At 36.9% G+C, this 20,402-nt stretch overlaps 4 protein-coding genes across 6 annotated transcripts; 2 read left to right on the top strand and 2 right to left on the bottom strand.

Moving 5' to 3' along the window:
- Window positions 1–374: 374 nt before the first annotated feature.
- Window positions 375–4,247, bottom strand: LOC110420936 (putative receptor-like protein kinase At3g47110). 2 transcript variants are annotated; one of them, XM_089784236.1, is made up of 3 exons: window positions 2,500–4,247; window positions 1,417–2,265; window positions 375–1,216 (listed from the first exon to the last, which is right to left on the bottom strand). In XM_089784236.1, the coding sequence occupies exons 1-3, from the start codon at window positions 4,130–4,132 to the stop codon at window positions 783–785; spliced, it is 2,916 nt and encodes a 971-aa protein (XP_089640362.1). In that variant the 5' UTR covers window positions 4,133–4,247; the 3' UTR covers window positions 375–782. The 2 variants fall into 2 exon arrangements, with proteins under 2 accessions (XP_089640362.1, XP_089640361.1); XM_089784235.1 differs by having other exon boundaries at window positions 1,417–4,246.
- A 646-nt stretch (window positions 4,248–4,893) lies between these two features.
- On the bottom strand, window positions 4,894–10,226 carry LOC110420828 (LRR receptor-like serine/threonine-protein kinase EFR). Its single transcript, XM_021434204.2, has 2 exons — window positions 5,892–10,226; window positions 4,894–5,751 (listed from the first exon to the last, which is right to left on the bottom strand). The coding sequence occupies exons 1-2, from the start codon at window positions 8,791–8,793 to the stop codon at window positions 5,321–5,323; spliced, it is 3,333 nt and encodes a 1,110-aa protein (XP_021289879.1). The 5' UTR covers window positions 8,794–10,226; the 3' UTR covers window positions 4,894–5,320.
- Window positions 10,227–13,090: 2,864 nt separating this feature from the next.
- LOC110420845 (uncharacterized) lies at window positions 13,091–15,124 on the top strand. Of its 2 annotated transcripts, none has more exons than XM_021434231.2 (2): window positions 13,091–13,346; window positions 13,666–15,124. In XM_021434231.2, exons 1-2 carry the CDS (start codon window positions 13,334–13,336, stop codon window positions 14,838–14,840), a joined length of 1,188 nt encoding a protein of 395 aa, XP_021289906.1. In that variant the 5' UTR covers window positions 13,091–13,333; the 3' UTR covers window positions 14,841–15,124. The 2 variants fall into 2 exon arrangements, 1 of the variants encoding a protein (XP_021289906.1); XR_016351455.1 differs by lacking the exon at window positions 13,091–13,346 and having other exon boundaries at window positions 13,373–14,907; window positions 15,059–15,124.
- A 2,531-nt stretch (window positions 15,125–17,655) lies between these two features.
- On the top strand, window positions 17,656–19,264 carry LOC110420365 (uncharacterized). Its single transcript, XM_021433651.2, has one exon. The coding sequence runs from the start codon at window positions 17,658–17,660 to the stop codon at window positions 19,002–19,004; it is 1,347 nt and encodes a 448-aa protein (XP_021289326.1). The 5' UTR covers window positions 17,656–17,657; the 3' UTR covers window positions 19,005–19,264.
- Window positions 19,265–20,402: the final 1,138 nt, after the last annotated feature.

The following is a 20,402-nucleotide window of genomic DNA, read 5'->3' on the forward strand; positions in this document are numbered from 1 at the left end:
AAAGAGTATCAGTGTAAAAAAAATCCAAAGCAGATTCTCATATTTTGGAGTTCAAGACAGGATTCTACTCCCAGGCAATCAAATTTACCTTAAACCTTGTTCTTTTTGACCCAATGTTGAGAACAAAAAAAAAAAAACGTGTCCGAACACAGAGATTGTCTGATATTATTGTCCGAAAGTATTAGAGAATACATAAAGTCAATAACTGCCAAAAATCTATGGACTTGGTTGCACTTTGTAGAGCAAAGACATTGTTGTTTTTCAATTACTTCTGCAATTTCAATCCAAGGAACATTGTTAAACTTTTTCAAAGAAAATATTTTCTAAGATAAAAGTTACATTTTGCTGAGAGAAGAAAACTACAAAATGAAGAAGATAGGTGCTGCACACAGTTTCATTTAATTGGAACATATATATATATATATATATATATATATATAGTTTAATACAAAATGCTGAAAGGTAGTTATCCTATTGGTGGAAACTAAGCACCTGGTCATTCAACTGCTACAAACGTCTTCAGCAGTTGGCTATGTGTGGGATAAAGTCACTAATCCACCATGCAAGGTGGATAAACTACAATTCCTATACAACCGCAAAAGGAAACTAACTAAAAAACAAACACTAGAGACATGAAATGGAAGGCAACTTAAAAGGCTGGAAATAGATACAACTTAAACAAAAAATAAAAGGTCATGTGAATCAGTAGCACGTGATTGTCTTCTTCTCCGCTTTCTTGGCGGCAAACTCCATGAACATTGGTAACCAAGCTCTGAGCAGAATCAAAAACCAGATATTGCAACTAACGTGGCTTTGATATCAAGCAAGTTGTTCACAACAACAGTCATAGTCATTCGCTCACTTGGCAATGTTGCAGAGCAGGAGAGTCCGATTTTCATCATTGAAACCAAACATTCTTCTTTTCTCCTTATGGAACTGACATGAGAATTCTGGTTTTTAATTAACGCCCTCTCTTCTACACAATCTTCTCCGTTTCCCCTGACCTTTTTGTGAACATTTTCTTCTTCAAAAAGCATTGATCTGTCAACAATATCCATGACATGTCCAGGCAAAGCCCTGTCAACGAACTCACGAATTCCGAGATCATCTTCAAAGCTGTCATCAGTTGGTCTTTTGCCTGTAAGCATCTCCAGTAACAGAATTCCATAACTGTAGGTATCTCCATGTATGGAAACTTGGCCACCCATGCCATATTCTGCAGCTTGTAATAGACCACAATTAGCCATCTTTGTATTTATGTACCAACAAACATATTTCAATGCAGTAAATTGTTTAAGTTGTTTAAAGGTTGAAAATTAAAAATTTTGAACTACTTTTGCCTATGGTTACCTGATTTATTCTTATAGAAATTGTTAATTATGAAGTAACAGTGATCCATCAACATGAAAATCATACCTGGAGGAATGTACCCTATGGAACCCTTTAGCCTGACTGACATAGTCTGACTCCTGGAGGCATTACTTGATGAATCAAAGATGAACCTTGCCAGTCCAAAGTCACCAACATGTGCAGTCATATTTTCATCAAGGAGCACATTGCTTGGCTTTAGATCGCAATGAACAATTGGTGTGACACAATGGTGATGAAGATAATCCAAAGCAGAAGCAATATCGATGGCTATATTCAGTCTCTGGATAAGGCTCAATCTCATACTTTGGTACTGGTCATTACCTCCAGGATGCAGCCACTGATCTAGATTTCCATTAGGCATAAACTCAAATACAAGACATTTGAAGTCATTTCCTTGATGATCAACAGTAGAGCAAGCAGTTATGATCTTGAGGAGGTTGCGATGTCGCACACTTCTCAAAGCATTGCATTCATCAATGAAACTCCTAGATGCTCCTTGCTGTTGAAGGTTTAATGCCTTAATCGCAACAACTGTTTCATCTGTGGATATAGTTCCTTTATATACCGAACCAAAACTACCCGAACCAATCAAATTTTCTTCAGAGAAGCCAGCAGTTGCTTCTACAATATCTGAGTAAGACATACATAATTGCCATTCCTTCGAGAATGATGCATTGGATTGACTCCTCGGGTTTCTTACTCGATGATATGAAGCATAGGAACAGAGAAGAAGAACAACAAATATGACTGCACCAGTTACTGGGATCACCACCTTGGGGGCAAGACGTCTTCCAGGACTTTTTCTGGTGCATGTGGGTAAATGTAAATCCTGGACACCACCACAGAGCTCATTGTTTCCAACTACAGAAAAGGCACTTGCATTTCCAAATATGCCTGCATGTGACACTTCACCTTCAAAATCATTATGAGAAAGATTGAGATGCTTGAGAAATAAAATCTTGCTGAGAAACTCGGGAATTTGCCCAGACAGGTTGTTGCGCGAAAGATCTATTTCTTCTAGACCTCTTAAAGACTTCAAAGATAAAGGAATTGTTCCTTCAAATGCATTACCGTCCAAATACAGGCGTTCTAAACTAAAACAACTACCAAGGCTGCTAGGAATCTCACCTGAAAGTCTGTTCTCTGCTAGGTCTAACTCCACAAGATTGTTCAGGTTACCAACTTCAACTGGAAGTGAGCCACTCAAAGAGTTATGAGACATGGACAAAGAAATTGAAAGGGAAGAAAGAGCCAGAATCTCTCTAGGTATGGTGCCACTAAGATTATTGCCAGAAAAATTTAGCACTAGCAAATTTTGGCAGTTTCCCAGGCTTGGAGGTATACTTCCCTCAAATCTATTCTCGTCCATAAAGAGCCCAGTTAATGCAGTTAAATTTCCAAGTGAAAATGGCATTGATCCTGAAAATCTATTATAATTCAGATGCAGTCCCTCTAAGTTTTGAAGCTTCCCAAGAACATCAGGTAAGGTACCTTCTAATTGGTTGCCTTCCATTTCTAGAGAGTACAAATTAACAAGGTTTCCAATGCCAATAGGGATGCTTCCGTGAATCAGATTCCATCCTATGGTAAAAATTTTCAACTTGTCTGAAAGGTTGGCTATGGAGCTAGGCAGTTCTCCTCCAAAACGATTCCCAGCAAGACCTAATACTTCTAGAGCAGAAATATTAGTCAAGGAATCGAAAAAGCTTAGGTCACCAATTTTCCCAGTTCCAAGTTTGTTATTATCAAAATTTAGTCTAATCATATCTCCAAGGTTTCCAAGATTTCCTGGTATGGTCCCAGTAAGACCATTTTCTGCAAAGTCAATTATCTGAAGTCTAGAAGCATTTGACAATGATACCGGGATGGTTCCTGTAAAATTGTTGACACCGCCAGCAAATATTTCTAGTTTAGGAAGAGTGATACCAACATCTGGTGGTAGATGTCCCTGCAACTGGTTTTGAGTGACAGAAAAGTAGTATATAGAGGAAATATTGTAAATTGAAGGAGGGACAATACCAGACAGATAATTTCCATAAAGTTGAAAAAATCCTAAGCCTGATAACCGGCCAAGTTCGTCAGGTATGGTTCCTTGTAAGTTATTCAGTGCTAGTGAAAGACCATAAAGAGAAGAAAGGTTACCTATCCAAGTTGGGATGGTTCCTGTAAGGTTGTTAGCTCCTAGTTCCAGAATTGTCAACTTTGATAATGAAGCAAGCTGGTCTGGAATTCGCCCACTTAGCCCATTCTCAGCAAAACGAATCATTGCAAGTTCTGTACAATGAGTTAGATTAGTAGGAATTTGCCCGCCAAAGGAATTGTATGTCAAATTGAGATGCTGCAGGCGCAACAGACGACCAATTTCTTGAGGAATTTCACCACGGAAGTTATTGTTTACCAGGTTGATTCTAGTGAGGAATGTAAGGTTTCCTATGGAAGGTGGTACGGAGCCAACTAACTTTTGACCCTCCAGGTTCAGAATTACCACTCTTCCATTCGATGGGCTGCAAGTGACGCCAACCCAGCTGCAAAAATGAACAGAATTGTTCCATGAGTCCATGACATGGAGAGGATCTTGAGTTACCCGATTTTTGAAATCAAGCAAAGCTAATCGATCAGTTTCATTTGCAAAAGCAGGCATCATTGCAGATTCCGAACATGAACTCATCCACAAAAGTAAAGTCCCCAGAAAGAACAAACAAGTAAGCTTCATGCTTAAGGAAATACCAAGTCCTAGAAAAAAAATCAAAATTAAGAACATAATGCCATATTCGAAATTATGTAAAAGAGAAACAAATAGAAATAGAACTCATTGGAGGACCACACAATCCTGAAAATATCCAGAGATTTTAAAGTTCAACAACCGAGATAGTCCAGATGATTAAACCTCTTTGTGTTTTGACTTTTGGTGCAAGTGTGTCATCATGAATATTGAATTTAAACCTTTCCTTTAATGCTATACAGTTGAAACTTTGTTCAAGCGCTGGAATTGCTTGATAATGACCCAAGAATTTGACAGTCGAGTTTCCAGGGTCGCATGGGACGACCGTTTTATCACCTTGATTTTTGAACTAGGCTTTTTGGGGCAGAAGATTTCTTCTGCTCTATTTAATGCTGAAGGCTTGAGTTTACCTCAAAATTTAAAGACGTGGGCTCTAGTGGCTTATTCTGGTATGGAAATGGAGCATTAAACATTGGTTAGGTTTTGGTCCTCAGGAAAAAGAAACTTGGACCAGAAAATGATTAACGGGTCCTCTCAGATTTTCCCACTTCGTTTTCGAGGAGTAATATAGGTTGCCAAGGTTTCACCAGACGGAGACACCTGCAGCTATATGCGGCATCTTACTGCTAGAAGTATAAAGGGGACCAACAGACAACAGATGACATGTTTCAGCAATGGCCTCAGCCTCCATGGCTTTGCTCAGATGGAAATTCCTGACAGGAATGATGGGAAATCAAAGATGTTACAAGGGGATTGCAAGATGTGGTAGACATGGTGGCTGATATATCAGCTTTATGACTTGTGCTAAGTCACTCTCTCTCCCTCTCTCTCCCATGATTTCTTGTAAATTTGTAATTCAACTTATAAATTATAATCACCATCACCATGCACCCTTTGCCTCTTTCTTTTCAATTACTTCAATGGAGTAATACTTGACACACCCTGAAGAACTCCAAATAAAACTATTTTACTGATCTGACTAGTTCTCAATCAACAAATCATCATTATATATTTACAAAGATCAGAGAATGATAACCAGGATTTTTCCTTTTTCTTCCAGAGGTGAGGTTCTTTACTCCTCTCTGGTTTCAATATATCATCAAATTTCAAATATATATATATATATATTTACAAAGAAACCTTTGAAATTCTCAAAAGATATTTACATTTTTTTCCATTTTTAATAGGCTAAATCTTAAGGCAGCCTGAGCTGCATATTTGGTATAGTCAATGCCTTCTCATCCTTCTTTTATTGTTTCTTTTTAATTTGAGGAACCTGTCTTTGATATCTTTCAATTTATTGATGACAAAAGTCATAATCACCCGCTCAGTTGGTGATGTTGCAGAACAGGAGAGTCCAACTTTCATGACAGGAACTACGAATTCTTCCACCATGCTTGCAGCACTGACATGGGAATGAGGTTTCCTCATCATGATCAACTCTGTCTCTTCTTCTGCGTTCTCTTCTTCGGAAAGCATAGATAGGTCAACAACATCCATGACATGTTTGGCCAAGGCTACTTCGACGAAATTGTGAAGGCTCTGATCATCTTTGAACATGTCATCTGTTGGACTTTTACCTGTAAACATCTCCAGTAACAGTATCCCATAGTTGTAAATATCTCCATATATTGAAGCTTGACTACCTATGCCATACTCTGCAACTTGTAACAGATTTCAATTAGTCATTGAATTTTGGCAATTTCATGTGTGCTAATGTACACACAAACATGAGTTTTTGAGCTTTAACAATAGTTAAGAATTGAATAAAATGTGATTAATCAGGTTGAAATCATACCAGGAGGAATGTACCCAATGGAACCCTTCAGCTTGATTGATATGGTTTGATTGCTGGAGGGATTATCTGATGAATCAAATAAGAACCTTGCCAATCCAAAGTCACCAACATGTGCTGTCATATTTTCATCTAGGAGTACATTGCTTGGCTTTAGATCGCAGTGAACAATTGGTGTTTCACATTGGTGATGGAGATAATCCAAAGCAGAAGCTACATCTATGGCTATATCCAGTCTCTGGATAAGGCTCAACTTCTTATTCTGATACTGATCATTACCTCCAGGATGCAGCCACTGGTATAAGCTTCCACTGGACATGAAATCAAATACAAGACACTTGAAGTCATTTCCCTGATGATCAAGACTAGAGCAAGCGGTTATAATCCTTAGGATGTTTCGATGTCGTACATTTCTCAAAGCATTGCATTCATCAATGAAACTCTTAGAAGCTCCTCGCTGTTGAAGGTTTAATACCTTAATCGCAACAATTGTTCCATCATTGGCAATATTTCCTTTATATACAGAACCAAAATTACCAGAGCCAATCAAGTTTTCTTCAGAAAAGCCATTAGTTGCTTTTAGAATGTCTGAGTAAGACATACCTGATCGCCATTCCTTAGAGGAAGATGGAATGGAATGACTCTGTACTAAATTATATGTAACAAAAGAACAGAATAGAAGAAATATTAACGTGACTACACTGATGGTGACAGAGATTATTATCAGGGTAAGATATTTTCCAGAACTTGAGGTAGAGCATGGAGGTAAATATAACTCTGAGATGCCACCACAAAGCTTATTGTTCCCAAGGATGGAAATGACACTTGCATTTGCCAATATGCCTTCTCGTGACACTTCACCCTCAAAATCGTTGTAAGAAAGATTGAGATGCCTGAGTGACACAATCTTGCCAAGAAATTCAGGAATCTGCCCAGACAGATTGTTGTATGAAAGATCTATTTCTTCTATACCTCTTAGAGATTCCAAAGATAAAGGGATTGTTCCTCCAAATGAGTTATGTTCCAAATGCAGGCTTTCTAAACTAGTACAACTGCCTAGGCTTTTGGGAATTTCACCAGACAATTTATTCTGGGAGAGGTCTAGCTTTTCAAGTTGGTCTAGTTGACCCACTTCTACTGGCAGTGAACCAGTCAAAAAGTTATGAGAAATGGACAAAAATTTTTCAAGGGAAGAGAGACCCCAAATCTGCATAGGTATGATGCCACTGAGATTATTGCTTGACAAATTTATTGCAAGCAAATTTTGGCAGTTTCCAAGACTTGGAGGTATACTACCCTCAAATTTATTATCATGGAGATACAGCCCATTCAACAGAGTCAAGTTACCCAATGAAGAAGGTATTGACCCTGAAAATCTGTTACCTTCCAAATCCAATTCCTCTAGTTTTTGAAGCTTCCCAATAACAGTGGGAACACTGCCACTGAAGTAGTTCCTTTCCAATCCTAGAATGTACAAACTAACAAGGTTCCCAATCCCAATAGGGATACTTCCACTAATCAGATTCTCCCCCATGGTTAAACGTTGCAACAGGTTTGAAAGGTTAGCTATGGAGCTTGGCAATTCTCCTCCGAAACGATTTCCGGCAAGACCCAACACTTCAAGAAAAGAACAATTAGACAAGAAATTGAGAAAGCTCAGGTCGCCAATTCCCCCGGTTCCAAGTTGGTTATCATCAAAATTCAGTCTAATTAAACCTAGCAAGCTCCCCAGATTTCCAGGCATGGTTCCAGTTAGACTATTATTAGCGAAGTCAATTATTTGAAGTCTAGAAGCATTTGACAATGATACCGGGATAGGTCCTGTAAAATTGTTAACACCACCGGCAAATACTTCCAGGTTAGGAAGGGTGAGACCAACATCTAGTGGCAGATGTCCCTGCAACTGGTTTTGGGTGACAGAAAAGAAGTATATGGAAGAAACATTATAAATTGAAGGAGGAACAATACCAGACAGATAATTTCCATAAAGTTGAAAATATCCCAAGCCTGACAGTTGGCCAAGTTCAGGAGGTATGCTTCCTTGTAAATTGTTCATTGACAGGAAAAGAGAATGAAGAGAAGAAAGGTTACCAATCCAAGCGGGGATTCTTCCCGTAAGGCTGTTACCTGTAAGACGAAGGATTGCCAGTTTTGATAATGTGCTTAGCTGGTCCGGAATCTGCCCAACGAACTCATTGTAAGAAGTATCAAGTACTGTAAGTACTGTACAGTGAGTTAGATTGGTAGGAATTTTCCCGCCAAAAGAATTGCGTGTCAAATTGAGATGCTGTAGGCGCAAAAGACGTCCAATTTCTTGAGGAACTTCACCATGAAATCCATTTCCTCCCAGGTTGATTCCAGTAAGGAATGTAAGGTTTCCAATGGAAGGTGGAATGGAGCCAACTACTTTATGATTCTCCAGGTTTAAAACTACTACTCTTCCGCTGGATGGGCTGCATGCGACACCAATCCAGTTGCAGCAAGGAATGGAATCGTTCCATGAGTCCATGATCTTCAATGGATCTTGCGTTACACGGTTTTTGAAGTCCAGCAAAGCCAATCGATCAGACTCAGTTGCATTTGTAGAACTGGGGACTACAGCAGATTCCAAACTCGAAATCATCCATGAAATAAGAATCACCTTGAGGAAATATGAGGAAAAACATCTAGAATTCATGCTTTTGGGCAAACAAGAGTCCTGGTATGAGCAAAAACGACAACAGTAGTCCAGGAAAAGAAGCAAGCCAACATTAATTTGGCCTAGTAATGGATGTGAAATTTCGGTTGAGAAACGATGAAAAGGGCATCTCAGTTGAGAACAAGACAATTTTGTAGGACCGCAATAAATTGGATGAACATATCTTTCTGGTAACGTGGGCTGAACATTTACAGCCAGTAAAAGCATGACAGCTATAACGTTTCAGTTCAATTCCAGACAATGAAATCGACAAAGACGTTTCGTTGCCTTGCAACTTGAAAATTTCAAGAAACTCAGTGAAGATAAACAGGAAGCATACAGTGTTCTCATTCTTCCCGCTGTAAAAAATTGTGAAGATGTGGGGTTCTTTTTCTTAAAACTTGGAGTTGAAACATGTGGATTGTTACACACTTCTGGGCCTCGAATGATTGGTTGCAGATGGGCATTTCTTTATGTAGACACCTGTTCACTAACCTTTCTGCCAGCTACAGTCCAGCCTGTTCCAAAACGGGCTTTCTGAATGGATCTTTTCAGCCAACAACATGAGGTTAATGTTTTTCCAAAAGGGTGTGGATAGTTTGAGCAAGCTATCCAAAGGGCCAAACCTGAATTAAGATGGGCTTTACCTCGCTCAATAATACCAGTGCCATGTTAGTGGTAGAATCTATCAGAGAGAAAAATGTCAGACCAAATCCTTAGCGCTGGAAATCTGCGTGAGTTTGGACCTAATTATGAGTTGTAATTGCTTCCAGGGGACCTCTAGCTTCATCTCTCCGAAAATACTCCAAATTTTCTTGGTTTCTTTTCCTTTCTGAAAAGGTTAACCTCTCCTTTCAAGAACCTTGAAGGGGCAGTTCCAGAAGAGAGACTTAGAAAAATGCAAGTTCAATGGCAATCAATGGAAACGATATGCTTTCTAGTTAAATTCCAGAATTTTCATTTACACATCTGTTCAATTCACAGGCTCGGAAAACAATCATGGCAGCACCTGACTTTCAAATTTGTCTTAAGCTTGAATACTGCTAGTTGCTTATCCATAATGCTAGCTAATCAGATCGCAAGTAATAATGGAGACAAGTTCAGCCATGGCATCCTACTATGAAAGATAAAGCAGCCTATCCACTTCAAAGAGCTCAAGATTCAATGGATAAGCTAATTTGATAAACTTGATTAAATCTTGAGCTCTTTGAATTGGTTAGGCTGCTTTATCCTTCATACTTACTCGTAGAAAATCTTCACTGGATCGAGACCAGCCGATGACAAGTTCAAGGATGGCCTAAACCTCCATGTCTTTGCTCAAGATTGGCTAATACTCCGGACAGGGTAATTGAAGTGGCTGTTCCCACAATCCTGGAAGACGTACGCATGCACTTAAAAGTTCAAGATATCGACCAGGCAAGCTCAAGAAGTAACATTCTAAGAAAAAAGCATGAAGATGAAAGATGTTATCAGAATACTGCAAGAAACTGCTCATCAAAGCATGAACATCGCTGATGTCAGGTTGTTGAAAAAAGTTCTATAAATGTATAAACTGGTCATGGCCTGCTAAGAGTCATGCATGTTGACAATCATATCATAGGATAGTTGCTTTTCCATCAAATTCAGTGTTAACACAGGACCAAAGTTTTTAAACAGTGAGACATTGAAGCATCAATTGGAAAACTGCATGTAATTTCTTCATGGTTTCCTCCTAGAACACGGAGTTGGACTTTGTTTTAGTAGGTACGTACTTGGGTATTATTTGATTCGGTCAATGAACGCGTGGCATCTTTTTGTGGGCTGCCTAAAGCTTGCTGCAGAGAAAGAGACTTGCCGCACACAAGGTTACTTGTCAAAGTTGATACACAATATTTTAGTCATATAAAAGCAGTTTACTCATAAAATAATCCAGCCCATGAACCAATTATTCATCTCATTCAATTCCCAAAAGGGAAAACAAAGGGCAAAAAAGAGACAAAAATTTAGTGTAAGGTGAGTTAGTGCCATTCAATTTTGCTTTTTCTCTTTAAATTAATTCAAACCTGATAGTTTGGTTGATGGTACGGTGTGGGCTCAACGTGGTTAAATATGCAGATATAGATAGGTTGGAAAACAGTACTTCAGCACCAATCAGGAGGCCGAAGAATGCATGCATAAATTGAAGCTTCAGTTTCAAGATTCCATCTTATCTGCCCACACTTGAACCTGAATTGACATTTTAGCATTTCCCTTCCTATTTAAAGACACCTAATACTTTTATTAGTATTTTCTTTTACAAATCTATTTTATAAGTAAAAGAAAATCTCAAAGGGACTTCTTTCTTTAATTTCATGTAAGTTATAAAAAAACATATTTAAAAAAAAAATCCGTGTACAACGTACAAGTCATAGCCTAGTTAACATTGATAAGGATGAAAAGAGTAATTGAATTTAGAGATTAAGAACTCGAATCAAGACATGGTTTCATTGTTTTTAATAGATGATTAGTTTATTATCTTGCCAAGATCCATGAGTTTGTTCTGATAAACTAATTGATGGGGTTCTTTTTTTTTTCATAAAAATTAAAAAGAGATAAATATTAATTGGAGAGGGAAAGAGTAATTAAGTTTGGAGATTAATTCAGAATATGAAATCGAGACATGGTTTTGTTTTCATATGATAATTGATGAGTTTTTTCTTTTAATTTCTGTAAAAATAAAGAGAGTCATTCATTAATTGGAGATGGAAAGAGTAAATAAGTTTAGAAATTAACAAAGAACTTGAAATTGAGACATGGTTTCCTCTTTGTTAATAGATAATTAGTTTATTATCTCGTCATGATCCATGAGTGTTTTTATATAATAATTGATTTTTTTTTTCACTTTCCATAAAAATTAAAGAGACAAATGTTAATTATTTAGGGACGCAAAGATTAATTAGGTTTAGAGATTAATTTATTATCTCTGTCATGATCCTTGAGTCTACTTTCATATAATAATAGATGGGAGTCCTTTTATTTGTTTAGTAATAATTAAAGAAAGACAAATATTAATTAAAGAGAAAGAGAGTAATTAAGTTTAGAGATTAAGAATTCAAAATCGAGACATGACTTGATCATTATTAATAAATAATTAGATTATTCTGTCGTCATGATCCATGAGTTTGTTGTTGTAAAATAAATGATGGGGTTCTCGTTTTTTTAATAATTTCTATGATATTTCTTTCTTGTGAACAATACTGATATCAATACATATACAATACTTAATTCTGTGTGGTGACTTCTCATCTACCAAAAATAGATTGGGGACAAAAAAAATTAATTATATACTAATAAATAATATTTAATTAGAGAGGGTGGAATTAAACTCAAATGAAGCCTGCGTCATCATTTGGGATTACTTGTTCCAAAATTATATAAAAAAAAATAAAGACTTAAAACGTTGAAAATTTGCTTAGCTTTGCTCATGGGCTGCCGTAAGATAATGCTAATATAGATTGTTTTTTCTTTTGCCTCTTACATCACATGTAACTCACTTTTATCATTCTCCACAAGTCATTTTACATAAACTTGACACTTGGCCATGACTTAAACAATATTAAAAAAAGAAAGGTAAGAAAAATTAAGATATAATTATATTTCGACTTGAACTCCATCATGGATGGTGCCAGAATTCATAATCTATTCTATGTAGTATTGATTCAATCCTAAAGTCAAGAACCCATGTTATATATACTTTCCCACAAAACAGACTTAACTCTTTTCATATGGCATGATTATATTCAAGTAATAAATCTTACTAACTTGAAGAATAACTGGCTCCATTGGGAGAGGAAAGGTGACAAAAGGCAGTGTTTGTCTCTACGTTAGGGATAATTAACTAGTTCTGTCGGTGAGGAATGATAGGATTTTGTGTGGTAATAAAATCCAGAAACCCCAAGATACTGAAATTAAAGAATTATATGTTTTAGGTAACAAAAACAATACAAACCGAGTAAAGAAAGGAGTCAAGGACAAACCCAGTCATATAAGTTTGGCGGTGTTTATATATATATATATTGATGGAATAAAACAAACATTTTTTGATATTTGAATAGAAATATTTTAATCTCGCTTGGTATTTCATGTGATTTTTTTTTCATAATTTTACTTCAGGTATTTAGTCTTATGTTATTTATGTATAAATTTTAATGTAAAACATTTATTAAATATTTACATTAAATTGTGAAAAAAACATTACATGAAACGGATAAAAGAGTTCTGTTTGTGTTATCTTATTCGATGAACGATGACCTCATCCATTCCTTTGTCCTCATCCGACTTTTCCAAACGAAGGTGGCCATTTGCAATAAAATGACGCATGAAACATTAAGCCAAGAAACAAGGGTTAGGAACATGGCCAACTTCTCAATTGATTACAACCCTTCCCTCAAGTCTATAAGCTCTAGCCACAGCCCCTCTTTAGTACATAAAGAACTTGACTTTTTCAACGTTAAGAGTTTTCTATTTCCACGCAATTCCTGAAGATTTTAGTGTTACATACAAGCAGACGTAAAAAGGGGTCCCCAGGACTATAACACACGTTCCTCTCGATAAATTGATGCCTCCGATAAGAAGAAAATGAAAGAAAATCCGAGCGCCATCACATATTTTTTTTTTCCAAGGTCTATCCCCGGAGTCACCCTGGCGGCTTTTCAAAGTTACCAAATAGAAAATGTGACTGAAGAAACATGCCTTGTAGAACGCTTCAAACACGGTTGATCAGGGCAGGCTAGACCAAGAATTAACAAAAATGCAAATACCAAGTAAGGTAAAAAAAGGGCAAACCATATTATATATATTATATAATTGAAGCCGCTGCCTTGGAACGTCTCTCTGTCTATGCTTAAAACAATCTATTTGGTGTGACCGCCATGAAAGGTTTTTATTGGGAGGCCTATATTTTCTTCTGAAAGTCTGAATCTCAGATAGCTTCAAGCCTTTTCAATCCTTGTATTCTTACTATCATGACACTGAAAAGAGTAGCATCTCATGAGGTTTTTGGTTGCCGGCTAGTTAGCCGGGCCAAATCTCCGGTTGTCACTGTAATTCTATTTGCTCTTCTGATATTTTTCATGTTTGCAGACAGTATCGTTTCCAACATATCGCTGCAATCGGCTGCCTTCGATGAAAAAGAAGACTCTGAGGTTTTACAGGCTCGAAAAGTTATAAGAAAAATCAAGTCGGACGTTTCTGCTGTACAATTGGATGTTTTTACACGGAGAAAGATCATTAATGTTGATAGTGAACATCATGATTCTCTACTTTCTTCCTCGGTTGTTAGAGAAGAACAGGGAACAGGGCGGCTCAGGAGAAAACTGCCAGAATATGAGATTTTCTGGTCAGACGAATTGACAAAGAAGTTCCACGGTCGAGTTCTGGAATTCTTCAACCCAAAGTGTGAAGTTCAATTCTTCATGACATGGATTTCAACAGTAGGGTCCTTTGGAAGAAGGGAAATGTTATCTGTGGAAAGTGTCTTCAAAGCCCATCCTCATGGTTGCTTAATGATTCTATCAAGAAACATGGACTCCGTAAATGGGTACCGGATCCTGAAACCGCTGCTTGATCGTGGCTTCAAAGTGCTTGCTGTTACGCCAGACATGCCATTTCTGCTCAAGAATACACCAGCTGAAGCTTGGTTTGATGCTATCAAGAGTGGGAAAAAGGACCCTGGTGAGATTCCACTGGCTCAGAATCTATCTAATTTAATGAGACTTGCAGTTTTGTATAAGTATGGAGGGGTTTACCTGGACACGGATTTCATCGTCCTGAAAAGTTTCAAAGGTCTGAAGAATACAATCGGAGCACAAAGTATCCATGCCGTGTCCAAGAACTGGACAAGATTGAACAATGCAGTTCTGGTCTTTGACATGAACCATCCACTCCTATTCAAGTTCATAGAGGAATTCGCTTCCACCTTTGACGGAAACAAATGGGGCCACAATGGGCCCTACATGGTTTCCAGGGTAGTTCACAGAGTAGAAGGAAGACCTGGGTATAACTTTACCATCTTGCCACCAATGGCCTTTTACCCTGTTGATTGGATTAAAATAGGCAGCCTTTTTAAGATGCCCAACACCCGGGCTGACTCAAGATGGGTTGAAGCTAAGCTGCTACAGCTAACCAGGGAAACTTATGGAGTACACCTTTGGAACAAGCAAAGTAGCAAATTAATGGTTGAACAAGGAAGTGTGATGGGAAGATTAATATCAGAGAACTGTGTCTTGTGTCAACACATATATAGTTCTGAAAAGTAAGATTTCCATCCTGAAGATAGCCAATCAAAATAGACTCTCCTCTGGCAAAACTGCAGGGTAACAAATTGTAAGTTCCTTCTGTTTTAAGTGTCAAAATTTTGTATAGTCTGTTGCTTGAAAAGCCCCCCAATTACAGGGATGTGATTTTTGTTTCTTTCCTAGACTTCCTTTGGTTGTCTGATTCCATTTTTTTATTCTGTAAATTAAATATGAATCAGGTACAGTGAACAAGAAAAAAGAAAAGAAAGAGTTCTGAATTTTTCCTTGATGCAATTGTAATTTCATCGGTAAATGATTGCTTACTTTGATTGCAAAAGCTATTGAGTAATATCAGAACATTCTACCACAAATTATAATCCTAAGTCTTCTCAATCTCAACCTGAACCTAAATCCTGTACATCTCCATAGACCAAATCCTGGCAGCCTCCTAAATGACTTTTTCCTGGTCAATCTATGGTTACCATTTTTTGTTCTCGTATTCCTGAAGCTAAAGTCTTTTTCCATAAAACTACCATCTGAAGCAAAACCACTTGGGGTACCAGTCTCAAAACTATGAAAGGGTCCAGTCTGCTTGATGGATTCCCATGGATCCTGTACTTCACCATCTGTATCGCTTCCCCACAGGGGTACAGACTTTGTCATGGGTGAGCCGCTGTAATCTTCAAAATGGGTTAACAAACTGGTATGTTCCATTTCAAATAATCTCTTCAGAGACGTGCTTCCACTTCTCATCAATTCTAACAAACTGCTGCTTCTGCAAGAAGAAACAGAGGAACTGGAAGCAGCTGAGGAAGACAGGGAAGATGATGAAGATGAAGACCAATACAAAGATTTCTGATACTGAATAATCCGTCTGATACTTTCCTTCTCAACTTCTGAATTGATGAAACAAGGGTTCTCTTCATCCTGTTCTCTGGTTATCTCTGATGATATCATAATCTAAAAATGTTCTTTTTCTTTATGGAGAAGCAAAATGAGGACACAAGAAGAACTAAGAAAAGAAACAGGGATGCCTAAAGCCGGCCATGGAAATGTTAGGTGCTACTATTTGTCCCAAGTTAAACTGCTAGATGACAATGCCAGAAGCCAGAAGATTATCCTGGGTTTTGAGTTATTATTTAATTAGATAACCCAAATCTTCAGGTAGGCCTTGAACTTGACTTCAATACGGATTTTCTTTAGATAATGGTTCAAGCTTACTTTATAAACAATCTAAACAAAGATTATTCAGCTTATTATATAAATTGAAACCAAAAAAACAAAATTCATCATATAAATATTTCATTCTAGACAGAGATATACTTGTAATTCCTCGGGAAAGTAATAAAATTGAAAACATTGAACATCTAGAGTTTTCAGCCACATTGGCCTGCTGGCTGCCGCATTGGCAGAGATATTAAAAAAATTTAGAAATTTTAAGTTTGTTATGAACAACAACCAAGCTTTTTAAGATTAAAATGCATTACTGAAGATTAATTTGAGATGACAGAAGCACACTTCTTTTGTATTTGCAATGACTTTTTTCAATTGTTACATAATTAAATTTTTTAAAAATATCTAAGACAACGAAAGATTCTATTGCTGCAAAACAAAGAATATAAGTATACACAAGTAGTTGTTTTCACAAAAATAAAAATAAAAATGGGTAAAATTACCCTAAATTTCTCATTAAATAAGTTCAAATTTAATTTGAGAGTCATTAATATAAACTATTAACCAAGATGCCAATATTGGTTAGATTAAGAGTTTTCCCTTGAATTATTTTTAAGCAAAATTGTGATATCTAACTGATGCACTACCATAGTCAGAATATCATGTTTTAAGGGATAAAAATTAGAAATTCAATATTTGTAGAGACAAAATTATAATTTTTTTTAAAAAATAGAGAGCAAAACTATAAAATTTGAAAAAAAAAGTACAAAAAAGAATTATTAAATTTTAAGAGGGGCGAGTCCCTTACTAGGCCCCCTCCCTCCGCCACTGAACTGATGTACTGGATGGCAAGTTATGGCAATGAAGGAAAAGTTTTATCTCTGTTTGTATTATTGTATAGTAAAAGGATACTTAAAATTGTACTTACTAATTTGATTTAATTTAGGATTTTTGCTTTAGTTGGTCATATCAGTCATAAGCACGAAATTTATTAAAGAATTGATTGATTTTGATGATCACTTGGATTGCATTTAAAGTGCAAACAATTACTGAGAGCAACTCTCTTTAATTGGTATATGCATCTGACAAATAATGTCCTCAATACCCAAATTGTATGATTTTCCAACAATCACCAAAAGCTCACTTGCAAGTTACAACATGAAATTCATTTTGCCTTGGCTCATTATCAGTATATAAATTCTGTCAAATTGATCATTGAACTCTGAATAACCTTAATGTTTCGATGATATATGGCAAAAGAAGTACCATACTGCCATCATAAAAAAGGATTTGAAACATAAAATAACATAAAATATCATGAATTTTCTATCATTAATGGGTAAAAACGGATACAAAAATATAATAAAACAACATGGTGTTATAAACTATCTAAAACCAGGCATGTCTCAATCACTTTCTCATTAAATTGCACCTATCCCAATATGGAAATTCGAACTGGGTGTATCCATTTCTGATGTATGGGAAGAAAATATTCCCCTTGAGATGGAAATATACAGAATATATAATTCATTTGCATCAAGACATGAACCACAACCACGTTTATGTTGTTTCAAACCCTGACCCAATTTGCAAAGAAACAGCAACAAACGACAATTCCATTTCTTTATATAGTAATGTTGTATGTGCCAGTTTGGTTGTCTGAGCATGTCTCCTCAAAAGAAATTCTCTGTCCGTTCAATGCTTGGGCCATTCAGAAGAATGTCCAAGAAGTCATTGACTTACCGCTTGATTAGCCGCATGGCGAAGTCGCCTGTGTTGTCCACCATTTCGCTGGCTGCAATACTTTTTTTTATCTATGCAGACAGCTTGATGTCTAATCTTTCCATTCATAATGCAAATATCAAGACCGGTGAGATTTTCCCATCTACTCAGACTCAGACGACTCCAGTTGTTGAAGGAGAAGGACAAGCTGCCACGAGTTTGAATAGCCTGCCAGTGGCAGCTGCTACGACCATCCAGGAAAGAAAGATTGAAGAAGAAACTGAGAATGAAGATCCTCTTATTCCTCCTTTCAAAGCCTCGGTAGATGAAAGAATGGAATGGTTCAGGAGGAAACTACCGGAACTTGAAATTCTCAAATCAAATGAGTTGAGTGAGCGATTCCATGGTCGGGTTTTGGAATTGTTCAACAACAAATGTTCAGCTCAGTTTTTCATGGTGTGGCTGTCAACAGCGCAGTCCTTTGGGCCTAGAGAGTTCTTGGCCGTGGATAGTCTGTTCAGCACCACCCCTGATGGATGTTTGCTGATTTTGTCAAGCTCCATGGACAGCCCAAAAGGGTACAGGATCCTGAAACCACTTATTGATCGCGGGTTTAACGTTCTTGCAGTCACACCAGACTTGCCCTTTCTAGTCAAGAACACCCCAGCTGAACCGTGGCTTGATGACTTGAAGAGTGGGAATATGGACCCTGGCTCTATCCCTTTATTCAATCATCTTTCTGATCTGATCAGGCTAGCAGTTTTGTACAAGTATGGAGGAGTTTACTTGGACACAGACTTCATCTTTTTGAAAGATTTATCAGGGTTGAGGAATGCCATTGGTGCACAAAGTATCAACCAACAAACCAAAAAATGGACTAGGTTAAACGGTGCAGTCATGATCTTTGACATCCACCATCCTGTTTTGGTGGAATTCTTAAGGGAGTATGCCACAACTTTCAACGGGAACAGGTGGGGGCACAATGGACCATACTTGGTTTCCAGGGTCTTGGAGAGAATACGAGAAAACCCTGAGTATAACATTACAGTTTTCCCCCCAAAGGCCTTCTATCCTGTGGATTGGATTAAGATAGCCAAGCTCTTTAAGAAGCCAGAAACGGAGGCGGACTCGAAATGGGCAGATGATACACTGGCTGATATAAGCAATGATAGCTATGTAGTGCACCTCTGGAACAAGCGAAGCAGGGAATTGAAGATAGAGGAGGGAAGTGTCATGGCCAGAATGATTGCAGAACACTGTAATATTTGCGAGAACATATACGATCCTTGAAGAAAACTTCTCCTCTAATGAATGACCCCATTCGCCCCTTCAGGAGTAGCAAATCAAGGAAATTCATTCAATCTCCTTTACTTTGTTGCTTGAATAAGTTATGATTCAAGGGTAGTACGCAATTCTTTCCATCACATAGGTGTTATTTATTCTACCATTTTTGGTGTTTCCAATGTGGAAACGAAACAGATATATACCGGATGTAAAATGCATATGAAATTCATTCTTTCCTTCTAAATATTTTCTTTCTCAAATACAAATGTTGATATTGCTTGACGTAAGAATAATCTGTCCATCACTCTGAGCCTGGAAATCCAAATTCAGAACCCAAACACTGGAAAAAACTTATGGAGTAGCTCCAGAAACTAAACTGGCAGTCTTTGACAATCACCAAATGTGCACCAAGCTGACAAAGGCAACGAAACTTGCTAATTATTCCACTGCCCCCAAGCCATTTCCATGAGCATCGAGAGATAGAATTTTTCAATACGCTTATGAAATAACTGTTGTGTAAAATATATTTTGCTTGTATGATATGAGATGTGCTCTAAATTAAATGTAAAATATAAGCAAAGACTATGTGCAAGTGTACACAATCGTAACAAGTGATATAATGATAGGTTAAGTTTGTTGATCCCTCGAAAAGCTGATTTAATTGTTGTTGCTAATTGCTAAAATTAAAACAAGCTAATTTTATCCAAGTAGCAAATTTTGAGCAATGACTAAAAAGTAATCTAATTAACTAACTCTAATCTAAGAAGAGCAAATAACAATTGAGGTGGAAGTAATGGTTTAATAATCTCCAATTATGGTACCCTTTAACATTTCACTTGAAATTGTATTTGCTTAATTACTTAATTTCAATGAAAGTTGATGTTAGTCTAAAATCTTAAAGTATGTGTAATTCTCTGTTGAGATATTACACACTTGCTAACCTAATTGAATTACTATTTGTTTATAGGAGATAACTAAATTAAGTTCTTTAAGCAAAGGTTCTAAAAATTGACTGTGTGACAATTAAATGTATGTCTACTCTAATTGCACATCAAAATATTAAAATTCCTTTCTAAGTATATTGAACACACATTACCCAAATCAAGGTCTAATTTATACTAACTCTCTCAAGTGTCATCTAAATACTTAGACACATTTAAATGGTGATCAAACAAATAAATGGGCAATAAACTCCAATTTGAGTAAACATCTGTATTTTCATAGAAAATAAGCAACCAACACAATATCGAGCTACATATTAAAATTCACCATAATCTTAAATTAAAAATTTTAGTTCAACATATTTAATACAAAACCCAATATGTTCAAAAAAAAATTCATTTCTACAGTAAAGAAGAGAGAGATGAAACTAGTGTGAGAAAGGTAGGCTGATGTGGATGATAC

The sequence above is a fragment of the Theobroma umbraticum genome, unplaced genomic scaffold (genome assembly GCF_002168275.2).
Source record: "Theobroma umbraticum cultivar Fairchild unplaced genomic scaffold, ASM216827v3 scaffold_86.0, whole genome shotgun sequence".
Lineage (NCBI taxonomy): Eukaryota > Viridiplantae > Streptophyta > Magnoliopsida > Malvales > Malvaceae > Theobroma > Theobroma umbraticum.

What these genes read in the sequence shown, in the direction of transcription:
- LOC110420936 (XM_089784235.1), bottom strand. Translation starts at nt 4,132, where the DNA reads ATGTTCTTAATTTTGATTTTTTTTCTAGGACTTGGTATTTCCTTAAGC. An exon ending in CATAGGGTACATTCCTCCAG is followed by an intron (nt 1,217 to 1,416) that starts GTATGATTTTCA and finishes TACAAGCTGCAG; the next exon opens with AATATGGCATGGGTGGCCAA.
- LOC110420828 (XM_021434204.2), bottom strand. Translation starts at nt 8,793, where the DNA reads ATGCTTTTACTGGCTGTAAATGTTCAGCCCACGTTACCAGAAAGATAT. An exon ending in CATTGGGTACATTCCTCCTG is followed by an intron (nt 5,752 to 5,891) that starts GTATGATTTCAA and finishes TACAAGTTGCAG; the next exon opens with AGTATGGCATAGGTAGTCAA.
- LOC110420365 (XM_021433651.2), top strand. Translation starts at nt 17,658, where the DNA reads ATGTCTCCTCAAAAGAAATTCTCTGTCCGTTCAATGCTTGGGCCATTC.